This window comes from Chelmon rostratus, chromosome 8 (genome assembly GCF_017976325.1).
Source record: "Chelmon rostratus isolate fCheRos1 chromosome 8, fCheRos1.pri, whole genome shotgun sequence".
Taxonomy (NCBI): Eukaryota; Metazoa; Chordata; class Actinopteri; order Chaetodontiformes; family Chaetodontidae; genus Chelmon; species Chelmon rostratus.
In genome coordinates, this window is record NC_055665.1 from 3,599,856 (window position 1) to 3,618,623 (window position 18,768).

General features: G+C 43.0%; 1 protein-coding gene across 1 annotated transcript in view; it reads right to left on the reverse strand.

Annotated features, from left to right (window-relative positions):
* Positions 1-2: 2 nt before the first annotated feature.
* The window catches only part of LOC121611067 (SREBF chaperone), a 39,599-nt gene continuing 20,833 nt past the window's right edge, over positions 3-18,768 (reverse strand). Inside the window, exons 12-23 of the mRNA XM_041943449.1 lie at positions 18,220-18,432; positions 16,361-16,746; positions 15,619-15,768; positions 10,506-10,707; positions 10,188-10,303; positions 9,209-9,758; positions 9,032-9,117; positions 8,564-8,646; positions 7,439-7,605; positions 7,060-7,140; positions 6,207-6,413; positions 3-4,236 (exon numbers count right to left, since the gene is read on the reverse strand). Of these exons, the coding sequence (XP_041799383.1) occupies positions 3,991-4,236; positions 6,207-6,413; positions 7,060-7,140; positions 7,439-7,605; positions 8,564-8,646; positions 9,032-9,117; positions 9,209-9,758; positions 10,188-10,303; positions 10,506-10,707; positions 15,619-15,768; positions 16,361-16,746; positions 18,220-18,432 (2,487 nt within the window). The 3' untranslated portion in view covers positions 3-3,990. The remainder of the gene's footprint in view (positions 4,237-6,206; positions 6,414-7,059; positions 7,141-7,438; positions 7,606-8,563; positions 8,647-9,031; positions 9,118-9,208; positions 9,759-10,187; positions 10,304-10,505; positions 10,708-15,618; positions 15,769-16,360; positions 16,747-18,219; positions 18,433-18,768) is intronic.

Below are 18,768 nucleotides of genomic sequence, written 5' to 3' on the forward strand. Positions count from 1 at the left end.
TGTGGTATCAAAGCTTCTTTATTTGAAAATTAGTAAAAAGTCTTGCAATTTTTTTTGTGTTACAAAATAGTAAATAAGTGACCTCCACTACTACAGCCTGCGTAGATTGTAGCCAGCCAATGAGGGGAGGGCTGCGGGGGAAAGGAGGCCTGGGGGACTTCATTGTTACAGATTTGTTTCTCTCGCAGCTCTGATTTTCCTCACAGCTGTCAAAACAAGGAGAAATGAAATGACACAGAATCTGATTTCTGTTTGTTTACTCAGCTGGCGGGGGATCACAAGTGGACCACAAAGCCGCAGCCAAAGGAAACGTTCCCATTTCTGCTTTAACAAGTCAAAGGATAAAAGGATGCATCCACAAACTGTTGATATGGTGTGTTGACTGCCGGGTGAAAGAGTGCGTTTGAAGCTGAGGAGCAGCAACAAGCTTGGTGCTGTTGCATTTCTGTTAGATATAAATTGTTACAAGGCCAAGTCCATATGTGATGAACCAAAACAAAGAAGCCAAGATTGATTTGAAACTGTCACACCAACCCTCCATCTTTTATCCACTTTCTGTTTGAGAGTTAGAGATCAGTACCACTCTCACCTCCATCTGTTAAATGTAAAGTTACAGCCAGCAGCAGGTTAGCTTAGCACAAAGACGGACTGCTTGCTGTAAACTTACTGTTAGCTTAATATTAAATAGAGCGGAGTCTCTTAACTCTCCACCAGAAACTGAACGTCAAGCAAATTTCCCCAAATGTCCAACATTTGCTTTAAATCAAATTCACATTGCTAGAAAAGTAAAAAAAAAAAAGTTGAAAGAAAAACAAAAGCTAAAAACTAGCTACACATTTTCCATCTCTAAAAGCTTTTTTCGACTACTGTTTACAACAGGAAACACAAAGCTAATAAATAGGTTACAATGAGGAGGTCACGGGTCTGGTTTCGATGGGATGCAGGTGCAACAGGTGTCTCTTAAAGGTACAATCCAGACGTAGATTGTGACTCTGAAGGTCAACAGTAATAAACCATTTCCAGCTGCTTGTTTTGTGCAGAATGGGAACTACTTCGTTGCCGCATACCAGTGAAACTAGACCTGTAACATCGACACGTCTGCAGTGTGCGTGTTTACTAGTGCTGCAGGTGTGAACTCTAGTTGCGTCCACATTTCCTATACTGTATGTAAGCTGCTGTTCACAAAAGTGCCAAATGTGTGTGAGCATGTGCATCAGAGGGTTAATAGTGCAGTAAATTAGTGTCGCCATGCGTAGCTGTAAAGGATTTAGTCGCCGGTTACTAACGGATTTGTTCGTCACACCTTCTGGGACTACATTCAGTAGACGCAGCTACAGTAGACGCTGGGTGATTTGGAGGAAATACATTCTGTGTATTGTGGGTGTCAGTCAGACACGAGTCTTAAACCTGGAGGACTACATTCTCTCAGCGAGTGTGCAGAGTAGAACAGTGAAGTTGAGGCACTGACCAGCAGGGGGAGCCAAACAAGGACATCCCAAAACTAATAACTTTTTTAATGGTTGAGTAGGCAAGTTAAAGAGAATTAAACAGATTTTAGGTTCTGACTGATGGAATTAATGTTGTCTATTTCATTTTTAATTTGTCATACATCTGATTTTGAGGGTAATTTTAGCTTATTAGTTTACAAAGAACTGTGAAAAGCTACTTAACCCTTACTATGGAACTAGTCAATGGAAACTCTGGCAAAAATTTAAAAACTTGCTGAGCAAATTTGATATATCACCGTGCTGGTTGTCAAAGCAACATTATGTAACTACTTTATGTCAAATATAGCTGTAAACAGCGAGTCCAGATTCAAGCTCTTTATCGTGTAAGTACTATTAGCTGGCTTCTACTGTAAGTTATGCCGTGTGCTGCTGCATTTGCTTGATGTTCGACTGTTAGCAAAGTTGTGCAAGTGCTAGTTTTTGATCATAAGTAATCATAAGAAATGCACATGTACGGCTATCCATGTTTACAACAGTGGTGTCTCGGGGCCAAATCACAATCAATATCAACTCTTGCATAATGTTGCTTTAAACGTCAGTGGGCAGGGCCAATGAAAACGTGACGGGAATGTCTGAGATGTTTGGCTCTTTTTCATCCTGCCAAAATCCAGAATTATACCCTTCAATGCTTCTAATCAGTTTTTAAGCAAAAAAACCCCCTGAAGAATCAGCACACGGTTTCTGTGCAACACTTCAATCAAACAGAGATCTTTCTCAGGCGCAGAGCATTCCCACAAGCATCATACGATACACACATCATTTAAATCAATCACCATAAGGAGCTTCACCTTCCAACTGTCACCTGCTGCCTTCGGTTGAAGCAAACTGCTGTTAAGACTTGAACCTGTTGCTAATTGGCATTGTTTGTGTGTCATGTGAAGCTTGTGGAAATGTTGTGTGCCTGATGTAGATCAATGACGAATCAAAACACAGTAATGGTGAATAGAAAATGATTGTGAGAGCCCAGAAACAGTGTGCAAATTCTAAATAAACCCCACAAAGCTTAAATATTCTTAAGTATTATTAGCCTAAAGTGGCGTAAAACAGAGATGCAGAGTCTTCAGGTGGTGTGGCGTCTAAATGAGAGGAGCTGCTGGATTTCTTAACTGTCTGTCTTCACATTTTCACTGACCGGCTGCAGAAAGAGGCGACCGAGTTTTAGACAAACTCCACTAACGTTGAACAATACGCCGATGACAACGATGTGTTCTGTGAGATCTGATGCTGAATGACATTAAGTTTTGTCATTGTGAGTGGCCAAAATGAAGTCTGGAAACAGTTTCAGTTGCAGTTACAGTAAACAGTGATTTTTAAAAAAAAATCTCTAAAGGGCACAATTTATAAAAAAAATATGACATGACGTCAGTATTCTCATCCAAAATTCAAGCAGTTTGGAAAATGGAGGTAGCCTGATGAAGGTGTAAGCACACTGGGGCGAAGGGGCTGGCGGGGCCCCACGAACAGCATCAGTAACCCCAGAATCAGAGGCCGAGGCTGGGATTAAAAGAGGAACCTTTTTTCCTACAGCCTCCAACTCCATCCCAACAAACACTTCAGTGTTTCCAGTTCAATATTACAAATAATCGTTATACAACCCCAACCCTGCCAAACAAATAATCACCATCCGACATTTACGTTATTATATTGTTGTTTAAGAGCCGGGATTAGCCATTCATAAACAAACTGTTATTCAAAAATGTATCGCTAATAAATAATAGATTTATACATATAAAAACAGCCCCCTCTGGAGGTTTACTTTGTACAGTAATCATCAGTTCTCACACAGACACACATGACCAATTTTTGTTCTCAGCAGTGTTTTGCCATAAAAAAGGGCCCAGATTCATTCATTCAGTCACACACATACGCGCACACACACACACACACACACACTTACGTATAACTGCGCAGCTCATCCCAACAGGCTGTCGACCCGTCGAGCTCGCTGTGGCTGCACTTCGCCGTCGGGCTAACGAGGCAGCGGGAATATTAAAATATAAGGAGACAGTTTTATCTTCCTCTCTGGGCGGGCGGGGTCACAGTGAAGCCCCACCCGTGTCAGCAGCATAGAGGGCAGAGCCACAAAACAAACACTCACACAAAAAGCACTAACTGGTGACTGCTGGATCCTCTTTCAGCGAGAAACATCCAGCTTCTCTTGAACCTCACGACCCTCGTAATTGTCACGGTATCGGTATCGAGGGTCTGTCACCCTCCTCCGATAAAATGCAGCAGGTTGCACAATCAGTCCTCAGCCTTTTTTTCCTCATCACATCCGGGCTTGTACTTAAACATCTAAAAAAGAAAAAAAGAGCCTTTGATGCACATGAAACCAGTCTAATGATGGCGTCTCCTTTGGGCGTCAGAAACGACAAAAGAAAGCCAAAAACCAGTGAAAACCTAATGATGAGATGTTCTGAGTGCACTTTTTTTTGTTTGCGTCCACCGGCATCGATTGCTGCGACCGTCCACCCGTCTCTCCTCAGTCCAGTTTCTCCAGCACCGAGGGCACATACACCAGGCTGAGCTCGCTGCCGAAGTCGCAGACGATGGCGGCGTTGTCGAGCACCAGCAGCTGCCGGACGCCCTGTCCGTCGCTGCTCTGGCCCAGGTAGACTGTCTGCAGCAGGTCGCCGAAGTTCAGGTCCCAGAAGGAGACGCAGCCCTGGCCCCCAGTCACCAGGAGAGACTCTGAGATCACTCCAAGACTGGCCCCGCAGCCCACCTCCTGGTGAAGAGACAGGGGTTAGGTGGACTCACCACAGTCAGGGGTAATAACTCTGCAACTGCAGTTCGATGCAGTACAGTACAACACGATTATTTAATTCATTCATCTATAGGTTCTTTTCGGAAAACAGATATTCTCTCCATCAAACAGTCCAAAGCTCAAATACACTCAATTTACAACAGATGAAAAGAAACTATATAACTAATCAATAATTCTTCTAATTTTCAGTTCAGTTGGAACCAGACTTTGTTCGGCATTTTAGCTTCAGAATTCATTTTCTGTTTATCAACTTCTGAATGAATCAGCAGCATCATTTAAACATTTACATCTTTTACACTCGTTTACATGGACAACATATTCCAGTTTATGCTCTTAATCTGAAAAAGACAATATTCCTACTAAACTGTTCACATGGTTACTGACAATGAATATTCCACTAACATTCCTGTGTACACGCAGCCATGTGGACTCCAGTTAACTAACACAGCCTCTCTCTTGAGAACACTGGCATGGTGACATTTGCATAGATCCAAAAACCTGTTGATATCCAAGTCTTTCATAATGTTTAAAGGTATGTTTCTCCTTCCAAACACAAATTTTGCATCTCTACCTCAGCCATGCAAACTGTTGGCTAACTGGTTTGTTTACAACGAACAGAGCCGACTGTAAACAGGCAAAAGGCTGCATGTTGCAAACTGCAGTAAAACCCCCAACTAACGTGCAGAATCTGAACGTGTGTGCACATGTTTTTATCAATACTCTTATACTATACAATACTCCATTCTGAATAAGGCCTAATTTAGAAAATCCAACCGGAATATATTGTTTACATGACGAGTATAAAATGTGAAACATTCAGAATAATGGTGGAACATCAGTGTGCATGTCAACATAATCGTTTTGTAGTTCTATCCTTTAAATTAGTGATCCACAAGCAGCAACAAGATAAATCTCAGGGTTTATGAACTGAGAAACAAATGCTACTGATTAATTTTTTTAAAACTTTTCTTTGATCTTTGCTTTTTTCTTCTTTATGCTCTTCACTTTTATCTCTTCTGGCCACTAAAAACTCTTCAGATAAAAAAGCCTTAAAGGATTACTTTAGTTTTTTACAACCTGGACCTTATTTGTAGCATTAAATACGCCCATTTACTCACCCAGACAACTTTGGTGGCATTTGGAGTCGTTTTGAAGAAATTAGCCCCAGAGGAGCGGCGCGTATATCCGTATAATGTGAGTACTCGGGGCATCCATGCGCAGCCTCTATATAACGCATAATCTGCTGCGAAACTCGTTCATATTCCAATATTTAGTTCTGATATGCTGCTGCTATTCCCCTCTGAGCCCGTGGTGGCATGTTATCAATATCCAGTGTCTCTAGACAACAACCTCTGACGTGGATGATGTCATTACCGAACTCGCGTGCTGCGAGCAGCCAGCCACAACACGGCTGACTCTGCGACGGTCGGCTACGAATACGCAATAACGAACCATAGCTGTGCCAAACTACAGCTAAACTAGCCGACCGCCGGCTCAGAGGGGAATAGCACCAGCATATCATAACAAAATATTGAATATGAACGAGTTTCGCCGCAGATTATGCGTTATATAGAGGCTGCGCATGGATGCCCTGAGTACTCGCATTATACGGATATACGCGCCGCTCCTCTGGGGCAAATTTCTTCAAAACGACTCCAAATGCCACCAAAGTTGTCTGGGTGAGTAAATGGTCGTATTTAATGCTACAAATAAGGTCCAGGTTGTAAAAAACGAAAGTTATTCTTTAAGATAAAAACCCCTCTTTGATTGAACTGCTCACAACTTGACTTGTGACAGTGTTTGGTATGAAGAGATCACAAGAAAAAATGTTAAAGGATCAAACATAAAAGGAAAAAATAACTGCTGGCCAATGCAGGATGCTCGCTGGTGATTGGTGCATTTCAGAGCTCTGAGAACAGCCGCATCAGTACCTGCTGTATGGAGTAGAGCTTGATCCCGGTGCTGCGGTCCCAGATGCAGATGAGGTCATCCAGTCCCGAGCTGATGACGCAAGAGGTGGTGCAGACCAGCGAGGTGACGTCGCCTCGGTGACCGTAAACATGGCTGACGCGGCTCCCCGTCAGGACGTCCCACAGGCAGATGGCGCCGTCCTGCCCGCCGCTCGCCAGAACCATCGTCTAAGGAGGCCGAGACGCAGAGTTGCACAAAGACATGTTCACCGGAAGGCTTTGACTTCTTAAAGCAATCTCATTGAGATATGAGTTTACTTCTAGGCAGTGTGAAGTCTGCAAAATTCACATTGCGAATATCGTCAGTATTAAAATCAATTCAGCCCCAGCCTGCAGCGTGTAATAACCCTGGACCTGATTTTACCAGGTGGTGGGTAAAATGCATCACAGTGCTGCATTTGGATTTATTCAGCATTGTTTTAACGGCAGAGGATATACATTTAAATTCATGTTTTTTTTTGTCTTCAGTAGCCTGTACATGTAGACATTCATGAATTCCAAATTTCTCTTTTGGGTCTCGTGCTGAAAAAGTGTCAGAACCCCCGATATGACCAATAACTAAGACATCAGACCACATCATCATAGAAGAAGACACTGACTGGACCATGCGTGGTTCTATTGTACATACAACAAGCAGACTGTGCAGGTGGACTGATGCTGTGCTTCATGCTGCTGTCTCATAATATTACTCAAACCATTAGATCAGTCTTGTAGTTTGGTGTATATTTTCGATAAGGAGAAAAGAAATCGGAGAAGCAGAGCACAGATTTCTACTGTGAAATAAAACAGTCTTAGAGGAAGTTGTATTCCTGACCTGGTCTATGTAGATGGCTGTGATTCCTCCAGAGTGACCCTGCAGGGTGAAGAGGCAACACGAGTCCTCCAGACGATAAATCTACAACAGAAGAAGAAATTATTAGGACTGAACAGTAACACGAACAGGCTGTTTGTCTACCTTCATCTTCTATATACTTTTCGGAGAAATTGGTTTGTTAGATGTGCTCACTTTGGCATTTTAACACCAAATAATGAAAAGTATTTTTCATTGTGTGTCATTTGGTCAGAAATATGCTCCCTTTCAGTTTTCCTTGTTGATGAGTTAAAAAAATATCTTCAGATCTTTTAGTATTTGTTGTGTTTCTAAATGTGGTGACTGAAGATCTGAAGGTTCCGGCAGGAGCCGGACATGTTACCCGGACAGTGTGGTCCTGGCTGCCGGTGACGACCCTCCCGGCGGCCGCTCGCAGCACCGTGATGGGCTTCTGGTGAGCGCACTGCACCGAGCGCGTGAGCTGGCAGCTGATCACGTCCTCGCTGCTGTAACAGGGAGAGGGAGGCATGCTGCCTCGCCCGGGGGCGCCTGCAGGAGGAGGAGGAAGAGGAGGAGGAGGAGGACATAAATGTTAAGGAACCATCATGGCCATTTCTTCCTCCTGTTCCATCTTTTAGCGGAATCACTTGAGTTTAGGGCTGCAAGCAACAATTATTCTCATAGTTGATTATTTGTTTGGTCTATTAAAGATCAGCAAAGAACATTTTACGTTACACTTAAAAAATGTTAATTGATAATAAAAATAGATTCAATTAAATTATTGTTGATCGACTAATCAATTAACTGTTGCAGCTCCAGTTTCTACTTTGTAATGTGTGAAACATAGACTGTAAGTTATGTTTCAGTGTCCGAGCAAGTCAATTTTTCCAATTGATCTGCAGATTATACATCGTTTGGTCTATAAAATGTCCCAAAACTGTGCCCATCACAGACTCCCAGTGTCCAAGCTGATGTCTTCAAATGTCTTCTTTCAGACAAACGGTGCAAAGCACAATTATATTCAGTTCACCGTTATATGAAATAGAGACAAACAGCAAATCTGCACACTGGTGAAGCTGCAACAAGAGAATGTTTGTTGTTTTGCTTAAGAAAGAATCACAAATTTGTAAAAAATGCAATAAATTTGTATCCTGGTGAATAGGAAGTCAACTGTACCCATAGTACTGATGCTGCTTTCAAGATTATATTAGTATAATCAACCGCTGTCGGGTTTTACTCCATGAGGAAATGCAGAAAATATGGGATTCAAATACAAAATATAATGTTGTCTGATCTGTTTCCAGTTGCTTAGTCACTACATGTGAATCACATTCTTAAAGTTATACCAAAAATAAATCAATAGACAGCAGGGAGTGGAAAGAATGAACTGAATAAGACTGTCATGCTTCTTCTTCATTTCATTTACTTCACATTGACTAACTAAGGTCATGTAGCTAGCTCAGTCAAACAGGGAAGAAGACACCGGAGTCATGTTGTGGAGCCTCACCTCTGTACTGCAGCAGACACAGAGGTTTGTTTATCTCAACAGTGAAGAAATCTAGAGACCCGTTCAGCCGAGCCGCTACGATTCTGTGGAGGAGGAGGAGAAACACGGAGGAATCAGTGAGGTCAAGCTCGTCTTGCTTTACCAACACGCAACATTTTCCTGACGGTCGAGTGAGAATGAACTTTTATCCAGCAGTGGATAAATGTTACACACTGTCAGTGAACTTTTGAACTGTATTCAGTTTTAAATGACTTTGATGCAACTTTGAGTTTGCAGCAGTGAGAGTGTGAAACCACAGCGAGTACAACACTGTGAAGTATGAGCCCTGTGCTCAGAAACAGCTGTTCTGTCCCAGTAACACTACTTCATGCACCTCAATAAAACCTGACATAAATAAGGAATGCAGTTGGAAGCAAAAACCAAATATTAGTCCCATCCCAGAGAAAACACTGTTTTTCTGTGTTTAACCTGTTGTTGAGGAAGGCGAGAGCTGTGATCCCAGAGACTCCGTCTTCATTACTGCAGCGTAACGAGCCCTCCACTGCATCCCACAGCTGTGACAAAACATGAGTTCATATTCATTTTACATGTTCAGCATTGTTTCATTTTAGGCAGCATCTCCTCCAAGTTCACTCTTTTACACACCTCCAGTTTACCGCTACTCCTCCCAGCAGCTATCAGGTTTCCTCTCAGCTCCATGGCCCAGACGGAGCTTTCCCAGTCTGCCGTCGCCTGCGTCCCGGCTGTGGACGCTCTCTCTTGCGTTAAGAATGCGGATGCGTCCCCTAAGCTGGGTCTCCTCTGGAGCTGAGCTCCTGTTGGCGGCGAGGAGGAGGCTGAGGAAGGAGAGGGGTAGGTGGAGGGAGAAGGAGGCTCGTGCTCCATGTAGGCTCGCTCCACCAGACCACCGAAGTCAAAGCCTCCCCTGGGTGGGGTGGAGAGGTGTGAGGGGGGCTGGGAGGTGAAGTTGGTGTCAATGAGCGGGGTGAGATCGGGCTGGTCGGTGAAGAGAGTCGGCCGGGCGGGAGCAGTGCGGCGTCTCAGGGGGTAGCCCTCCTCCTCTGATAGGCCGTCAGCACTGACGGAGGCGCCACGAGCTTCAGAGCCCAAACCCTCCGACTCCGCAGCTCCGCCCACACCATCCCAGCCATCCCGCTGCTCCCAGCAGCCACTACTGCTGCTGCTCCGTCTGAGCCTGAGGAGGAAACAGAGTACTCAGCTGCAAGGCACCATCAAACACTGCTGAGAATTAAGGAGACAGGTAACTCATTGCATCATTTAAAAACCGTGTCATCACCACATAGTTTGGCCACTAGAGAGCCCTGACAAGCTTCAGCTGCTCTTCAGCTGTAAACTGTTCTGCTCAGTACAGCTCACATGATTCTTCAAGGAGGTAAAACAAAAAAGCCCTTAATTTCTATGAAACAATAAAATCATGTGTGGTGTTGTGACACCATAAAGAATGAGCATCACCAGATGATAGCAACACTTTAAGCTTGCATCAGCAATAATACAGTAGAGCTTCAAATAAAAAATCTGCTAAATGCTGGACACATTTAGAGGACATCACCTGCAAAGCTCTGAAAACTAAAAAAAAAACAAATGGATATTGTGACATTCTCACCCGTGGTTTGGGATGACGGTCAAACAGTCACCAGTCTGGGCGTCCCAAACCCGAATCTGTCCTGCTAGGCAACAGCTAGCCAGCAACATCCCATCACTTGCCAAACACTCGATGTCCTGCAAGACAGAGAGACAGAGCAGGAACCACATGAACACATGGGCTTGAATGAGAGGTTTCTAGTTGTCAGTTAAAGTTTCAAAATCTGAAATTTTTTAATTCTTCTCATAGTGGCTTTAAAATCAGCCAATGTCTCCACCAATCAGATACTTCTGTCAGTCATCTGGGTTGTATGTGTCTTCTTTATCGGTCTATTCTCACCATACTGTGGCCCCTCAGCAGCAGAGGTGAGATCTCGCTCACGGGTGGCGAGTAGCCGTAATCGTCGCAGGGCAGGTCCCCTCGGCGCCGGCGCCCGTGAGCAATGCCGTTCTGGCCGTAGTTCCGTGGGCAGAGAACCCGGTAGAGACAGAAGAGCAGCAGAACCAGCAGGACGCCTGCAGCCAGGCCCAGAGCTGCCACCCTGCATGGATGAAGAACGTTTTTTCTTGTAAACACTTTTTCTGCAGCATCACTATAGTCAACATTTATACCCATCGACAAATTCAGAGGACAACCACAGCCCTCGAAAGGCCACATCTTGACATTTATTAATTAATTTAATTGCTCAAAAACATTAAACTTAGAATATATGCCACAGGCGTTCAGCTCCTCACTAAAACTGCTGCATGAACTCCCACTTTTAACTGGAATTCATTTGTTATCAGTATTTCTGAGCTTATGTTTGTTAACCATGCAGATGTTGTAAAGTGCAGATGTTTGTTGTTCCTGTCCATGACTGCCCTCTGGACACCACTGAGGATGTTAGCCAAGCAGACATCTATCATGGACAACCCCTCCCACCCTCTCCATGACACAGTGGGGGCCCTCAGCAGCTCCTTCAATAACAGACTGCTGCATCCAGTGTGTAAGAAGGAACGCTACCACAGGTCCTTCATTCCATCAGCTGTCAGATTATTCAACTCCAGCATCACTTAACATAAGACTGTGTTGACAAATTCTGCTCATTTCCATACTTTTTGTGCAATATTTCATATTTCCTTTTGCATTTTGTGCAATATTACATAGCATCTACTGTTTTGTATACTTCATTCTTCTGTGCAATCGTAGTAACACTATGTATTGTTATTTTTAATCGAAAGGCAGCTTACATTGTTTTGTTTTTTTTTCCACAGCTATCGGGGCAATACACACTTTTTACATATTTCTTATACATTTTTTTCTACATATTTTATTTTTCTTTTATATAGTCATTTCCATTCCGCTTGTATAATATGTTTTTTTCAAATGTTCTCTACCTCTGCTGATAATTTTTTCTTCCCACTGCTTTCAATGCTGCTGTAATGCCCAAATTACCCAGTTTTATCTTATCTTATCTTCCTGTAAAGTCACACTGGCTGTCTCTCATTTTTAACAACTTTTTGATTGTTTCAGGTTTGCAACTTCATGCACAATCTACAGTTTTAAGATATTTAAACTGATCAACTGATCAATACAACATGACAACTGAGAGTTCTGAGTTTCCCTCATAAAATATTCTGCAGCTCCTCCCTCACAAAGCCAGTCCTGCAATGTGCTGAACTATCCACCGGGCAAAGCATGACACAGTGTATCTGCCTGCTCGCCTACCTGCTGTGGAATGTGGTATAACTGTGCCGATGAAAACTGCCAGAGCAGTGTGACCGACTCTGCCTGAAATACCAGTCCTTAACAACGAAAACTCACCTTTAAACACAAAGCTGCACTCAAAGTACGTAGTGAACTCAGAAGCATGATTTATGGGGCGTTTTTGCTTTTATTGGACAGAAGACAGCTGAGAGCACACAGGAAATGAGAGGGAAGCAGATAAATATGCAACAAAGTACCAGTAACATCTGAAAAAGCAGATTTATTTAAGTTAACAGACTCAGAAATAAAGAATAAAGAGTCTGAATAAGCTGTCCACACGTATTCCTTTGTAAATATTTCCCTGAGCAGGATGAATTGACCTGCACTCCCTGACACATTCTGCTATGTGACGTAGAAACAACTGAATGTGAGTCAGTCAGTAATTGTTTTGTTAGCTTTCAAAGCGTGAAGAAAGGTCAGCCACAGGAGCCAACAGTACGATCTTTCTTTGTGTTCTCCCTGCTCACTTCTTGTAGCTGGAGGTGTAAATACTTAATCTGTACCTGTCTGAACAAACTGAGTCAACATGGAAACATGGAAAAACACACGCAAAGTAAAGTAGTGATGTGTGTTCGGATCAGTTTATATCTCAAATCTGACCTCGGGGGTGTATGAGCAGTACCCAGTCGAGCTCAGCAGGAATCTGATTCATAGACAGTGATTTGGAAGGATGTGCAGAGTCGATCTCTTTGTTGATATAAAGTCTGCTCCGTTATTGAAAAACACACAAAGGGAAGCACAGCTCGACCCTCTGGAGCCTGAGAGGCCGATAGGCTAACCTGCTCGCACTGTCTGCTGGCGACAAATCCAGTACAGAACATCCTGTCTCTGTACTGATAACCGAAATTACACAATATTATCAAACCACAAAGGCCTCTGATTCTTAAAGCCTTAAATATGTGTGTTTGTAGCCTTTGACAGGTTTATACTGTGCAATTATGATTAGCTGGATGTGTCCTCCATCCTACCAATGTCAACACTGCAGGGTAGAGGAGGCAGGAAGGAAGATGGAAAGTGTGTGATGAGTAAGAATTACGACTGCAATTTAAGAATATTTTCAGGTTTGGGGCATAAAACAGACTGATAAACAGAAATAGCGTTGAGTGAAGAGCTTAAAACAGGCATGTTTTATATCCATAACTTGAGGTAAATAGCTTTAAACAGTACAAACCATTTTCAATGTTTGACAGAATGTCATCTTTCAGCAACAGCTCGAGCAACTTTCCAACACTGAGTGCTGAGTGTTGGTTTGTGTGAGCTGAATTTGACTATATGGACCACCTTCTAGTTGAAATCGGTTGTGGGAATCCAGTATGAAACAGCCTGAACGACTCAAGGCTCTCTTGTTGTTGTTTCTGTTGCATGCTAATCGCTTTCTAGTGATTCAACAAACAATCTTCCTGTGTTGCAACCTGCTCTGAATCTGGTTGTAACAGCACGTTCAACTTTATCACACTGGCCTTGTCTCCGTCTCAGGGTCATCCAAACAAGTCGTAAACTCAGCCTCCACCTACCAGCTGTGAAGGTCGTGACCCTGACCTAACTTCAGCTGATAGCCTTCGTATCTGCTGTCCAAAGATGAAACGCAGAACTCGACCAGCAGTCAAGGTGACCACACAGTGTCTTACACAACACAGCAACTGCAGTGAAAACTACACTCCACTCCATTTATGAGACGGCTGAATCTCTCTCTGTGACGTTCTTCACGTTTAGTTCACAGGCTTCCCGAACAGATAACATGACGAAGAGGATGCCTTGATTTCCAGGAGTTGTCATTACTTCTTATGCTTCTTTGGCCACTTTGTGAAAATGCCTTGAGGACAGGCCCAGGCTGCTGCAAAATGTTCAGTTTTTTACTCAACATTTTCATAATATTTCATCACATGAAAAATAAGGTGACATTTGCATTAACTACATTTTCATGCCAACGGAGGAATAAGCATCTAAATCAGCAAGATGAGAATCTCCTTGAATGTGCAGTTCTGCCACAGCCAGGACAGTGACAACAGCTCTCGGTTGCCAGTTATCATATTAATGCAACGCTCTTTCCACATGTTTTCCAGATGCACAGCAGTCAACTATCAGAGCAGTGATGGAAAGATATACATCACCATCACACCCTGAGATGACCACAACAGGTAAAATGAGACAGTATGGTAAAAACTTGTTTTTTTGTCTTTGTTTCTTACAGTTTTTCATGGAGAAGAGACACTGCCCAACAAACAACAACTAACTGCCAAATGCTGCAATAGAGCCAAATAAGTTCAAGAGACATATCAACTTCTTTTGCCAGCAAGATGTTAAAAACCTGACTAAGAGTTTTTTTTTTCTAAGTATTTTTTTTTTACCTCAAAAATGTAAAATGTAACCTACAGAACAAAAGAAATGCATTTAATCGACCTGAATATTGAATTGTTCTGAGACCATACAGGATAAACATTATTCCTCTCCACTGTTGCATCACAGATCTCAGGTATCAGCCAGTCAGATCCAGTCAGGGAGACACTACTACACTGACACATTTCACGTCATGCATTCCTGAGTCAAAGCTTTTCCTTCATTCCCTTCTTCTAAATGTAAAAGAAAAGGTCTCACTCAGGTTTACTTTCTAAATTAATGTACATGCTTACAAAAACAAATAATCCAATATGTTGTCATTCCCTGCACAGTGTTGGCCTTAAATCTGTGTTACGTATGAGTGTGAGAACTTAAAACGACCTTGACCCCAGAGCTTGGAATCTATTCTCCTGTACTGCTCTGCCTCAAGATGAAGATGACTGCAGTGGAGACGGAAAGGTTTCAATGTTCACTGTGCAATCAGTTCAATGACACCCTGGTGGAAAGGTCCAAGGCCAAGGACCTTAACTGCTGTTGCCCCCCCTCACACTGGTCTGTGTGTGAGCAGGTTTGTTTTAAAAAGGTGCAGATTTAAAAAATAACATTTTTTGGCTGGCTAAAACAAATCAATCACCAATTAGAGCAGGTTGTGGAAATTATTTTGAAATTGTTTGATTAAAAAAAAAAGAAGAAGACAGATCACAACATGTTTCAACATCATAAAACAATAAAACATGAAAAGTGGCTGAATGGTTTTATGGACACAGTGCAGTCAATATAAACACAACATGAGCTGATGGAACTCTGCAGATGTAATGATAACAAATATTTGCACTGTGCAATATTTTAGTCTAATCTACATTTTAGAATAAAATCATCCTATTTACCTGCAGAAAAGAGTCCACAAGCCAAAGACACCCACAACCCACTTAAGCACCAAAAACACATCCCCGTGCAGCTGGTCAGTGATGAGACTTCTACCCTACTGCCATCTTTTCTAATATGGATTTAGTAATATGACACCACAGTGGGGTGTTTTTTTCTCTGATTGTTGGATGGGAGCATTTTGACCGTTGTGGCAGACAGAGTACTGTGTTACTCTGAGTATGTATTCAACAAATAACCTTCTGTTGAGTCGTTGAAACTGATTTATTTAGCTCACTTCCGTTTTAGTCTGTCTTTGGATACATGATGTACTGCTATGACTGATAACTTTAATCCCGCCCCACTGCCTTTAGTGTGTTATCTTCAATATCTAAAGTTTTGTCTTTAAAAACTGGTGGAAAGACGTGTGTGTGTGTGTGTGTGTGTGTGTGTGTGTGTGTGTGTGTGTGTGTGTGTGTGTGTGTGTGTGTGTCTTAGTACTGACTTATAGAGGGTGAGGTCTGTCTGTAGATCGGCAGAGACTTTGGGAATGGGTGGAGGTGGGTGTCTGGTGTCCTGAGGGTGACGTGTCTCGATGGCCTCCTGGGGGCTCAGGTGAACGGTGACAGGAATGACGGGCAGGATGCTGATGTACCTGAAACAGGACAGACGGTAATAAAGAGGATGCAACAAAACCTGATGGGCTCTTCCGTATAGAATCAAACTGCCCAAAGCACCTTCATGTAGGGACAAGACAGATCAAACCGCTAGCAAAATGCTAATGCTTGCTAGTTGTGGTTGTTTGTCCACTTGATCCATTATGGATGGATCTGTAGATAGTTAGCACGTTTCATTATTGGGTTATAACAGAAAACAACTTGAACAGGTCACTGGCTTGTACCTACAGTACATTAACTGCATAAAAGAGCTGTAAGGCTTTAATGTTTATGTTGTTTTGCTTTTAAAAAACCACAGGCGAAGTAAGACTTGTCTTCAATTATATATAAATAAAATCCAACACCATGAATACGTTTTTTTTAGATGAATCTGGAGTTTAAGGGGTTATTAAAGGAGAAAATCAGATATCTCAAACAGAGTTTTCATAATTAGTGATTGAACTCATGCAGTTATGACACCTGCTCATTTCTGACTCAACCTAAAATAGACTCACTTCTAGTTCAGTGAACTAAAGTCAGAATCGACTTCTTCTGTGACTCAACGCTGAATAACTCTCCTGCTTCACTCACCTCTTTGCTAAAGTGATGTTGTAGTAGCTGAAGAGCGATGGCCAGTGCCTGAAAGAGAGCCTCCTCCAGCCCTCCTCATCCTCCGCCCCCCAGGTGATTTGGGGAACGGAGGGCGGAGCCTGGGGGACGGGCCCTGCCCTGGCTGGACCATGGTGGCCCTGTGATTGGTTCTCAGGTAAAGGAGTTGGATCTGGTGCTCGGTGGATGCTGAGCGTGCTGGTAGGATCTGCTCCACGAAAGACGGGGGCTACTCCCAGGTGAGGGGGCAGACCACCTCCTCCGGGGTCTCCCAGAGGGCTTTGCTCAGACACCTGCGCAGCCAGGTAGGTGCGTATTCCTGCTGGGTCGGTGTAGACGAGGATGCCGATCCAGATCACCGTGCCGACCTGGAGATGAAGCAGATGAACGATAACGATCAGTCGGCTGAGGTGTTTTATCTCATACTTCTGATGAGTTGTTTAACTTTTTTAACTTTTCACATCTTCACCAACAGTGATTTGCCTCGAGAAGGAATTTCTCTCATTCAAGTAAACATCTATATATCATATAAACCTAATATATCATATCTCACTATTCACATAATAAATCATATCACACTGTTCAATCATCAGGCACATTTCCTTCTTGTCATAACTCATGTCTTTCGCCAACTGTGACAACAAACCAATTACTCACATACATTCTCACATTTCGCAATAACCAGCAGACGAACTCCATCAACACTAAAGATCAAATTATCAATCTGCACAGCTGCAAGAGTCTGTGTTACATACATTTAGTCATCTGTCCATGTCTGTGAATATTTAACAGGGCCTTAATTTGGCCCTGTGAAAATGCATCTGTTTCTCATCGTTTTGGCCACACTAAAGCTGGATTTTTACATGGTGCAAGGGAATAATTTATCAATCCGTAACTTATTAAAACCTGTGCAGTAGTGTGTATTTAATTTATAGGTCAGTGTTGCATTTCAGTCGTTGACAGCTCCGCTGCAGCACGAGACAAATGTGTTCCCACTGGAGATAAATAAAGATGTCTATCTATGAGCAGCCTGATCATGTGTGTGGACTGAACTGTGGTCACATTCTTTTATTGACTTTATGATATAAAGGGACAACTGGAGCGTTCACAGCGTTGGTGCCATCATTCCTCTATTCACTGTGACAGGGCTGCGGTGGCTTTGCTGGATGTGTCTTACTGAAAAGGAGGCAATTATTGAGCCTTTCTTCAGCCTCCCTAACGATATCTTCACTCTCAATAATCTCTAACTGCACTGGAAACTTGTACGAGAAAGCAAAACCTGACCAATCGCAGATCTTGAAATCTCTATGCAGTATCTCTGCAGGCCTGTCTATAGTAATGTGGTTACATGTTGAGGAAGTGCACTTGGATATATGCATTAGCTCAGAAGCTACACTGTAACCCCTGACCACACAATAATAAATCCAGTTTTATCTGGCATTTTTCATTTTCAACATTTTTGTTTACCAAAAAAAAAAAAATAAATAAATAAATGCACTTTTACCATAAAACTAAAACTAAAAAACAAATTAATGTGGACATGTCGTTATCCTGCGTTAGCTAACTCAGTGTGGCTCTTGTTTTAAGCTACCACGCCCTGTTAATGTGGCTAAAGCTACTTTATCCACTAGTGGTACTGGCACATATTTGAAAGGGGGAGGTTACACTGGCATGTCAGTCAGCTAACAAACTTTGGCCAGAAAACGTTCCTGTCAGTCTTTGTGACATCCATACAAAAGAGGAAGGTAGTAAGGTAATGCCTGCAGGCACAGAAGTTGCGCAAAAAGACAACAATGTCAGGCGAGTGTCAGCCAGCAGACGGCTATGAATCGTCTTCTCACCATGATGATGCGTTGAGCCAGGCGTGTCCGAGCCAGGAAGTACACCACACGCAGCCTCTTGGGGAGCCTCAGGTTTCTGAAAGCCGGGGTCTGCAGGGTGATCGTGTGGGGGGAGGGTCGTGGAGGAGGGGGGACCTCGCGGGGCCGCAGCGGACCAGGTTTGGGTGGTGGCAGTCCTGCTTCGGCTGGCAGGCGGCGGTTCAAGTCAGCCAACTGTGGAGGATTGAGGTGGTTTACACATTTTGACCCTCTAAAAACATTTTACTTAGGACCAACTGTGCCTCTCTGAAACCTGGTGATCCAGACTGTTGTAACTCCCATCTGGACTGAACTGAGGTAAAATCCTGAACAGCTAAAAGCTTCCTACACCTAAACCAGAACCTAAACCTTCCACACCTTGAGCAACACTTCCTGGCACCAAATCATCTCTGTCGCCTTTCATTTTTCAAAATTAAAATGATTTTGGTCTGTTAAGCATTTGGAGATCATAGTTTATGTTTTTGTTTATTCTCAACCGCTGCAGTTCTCTGTATGCACGAATCAATGAGG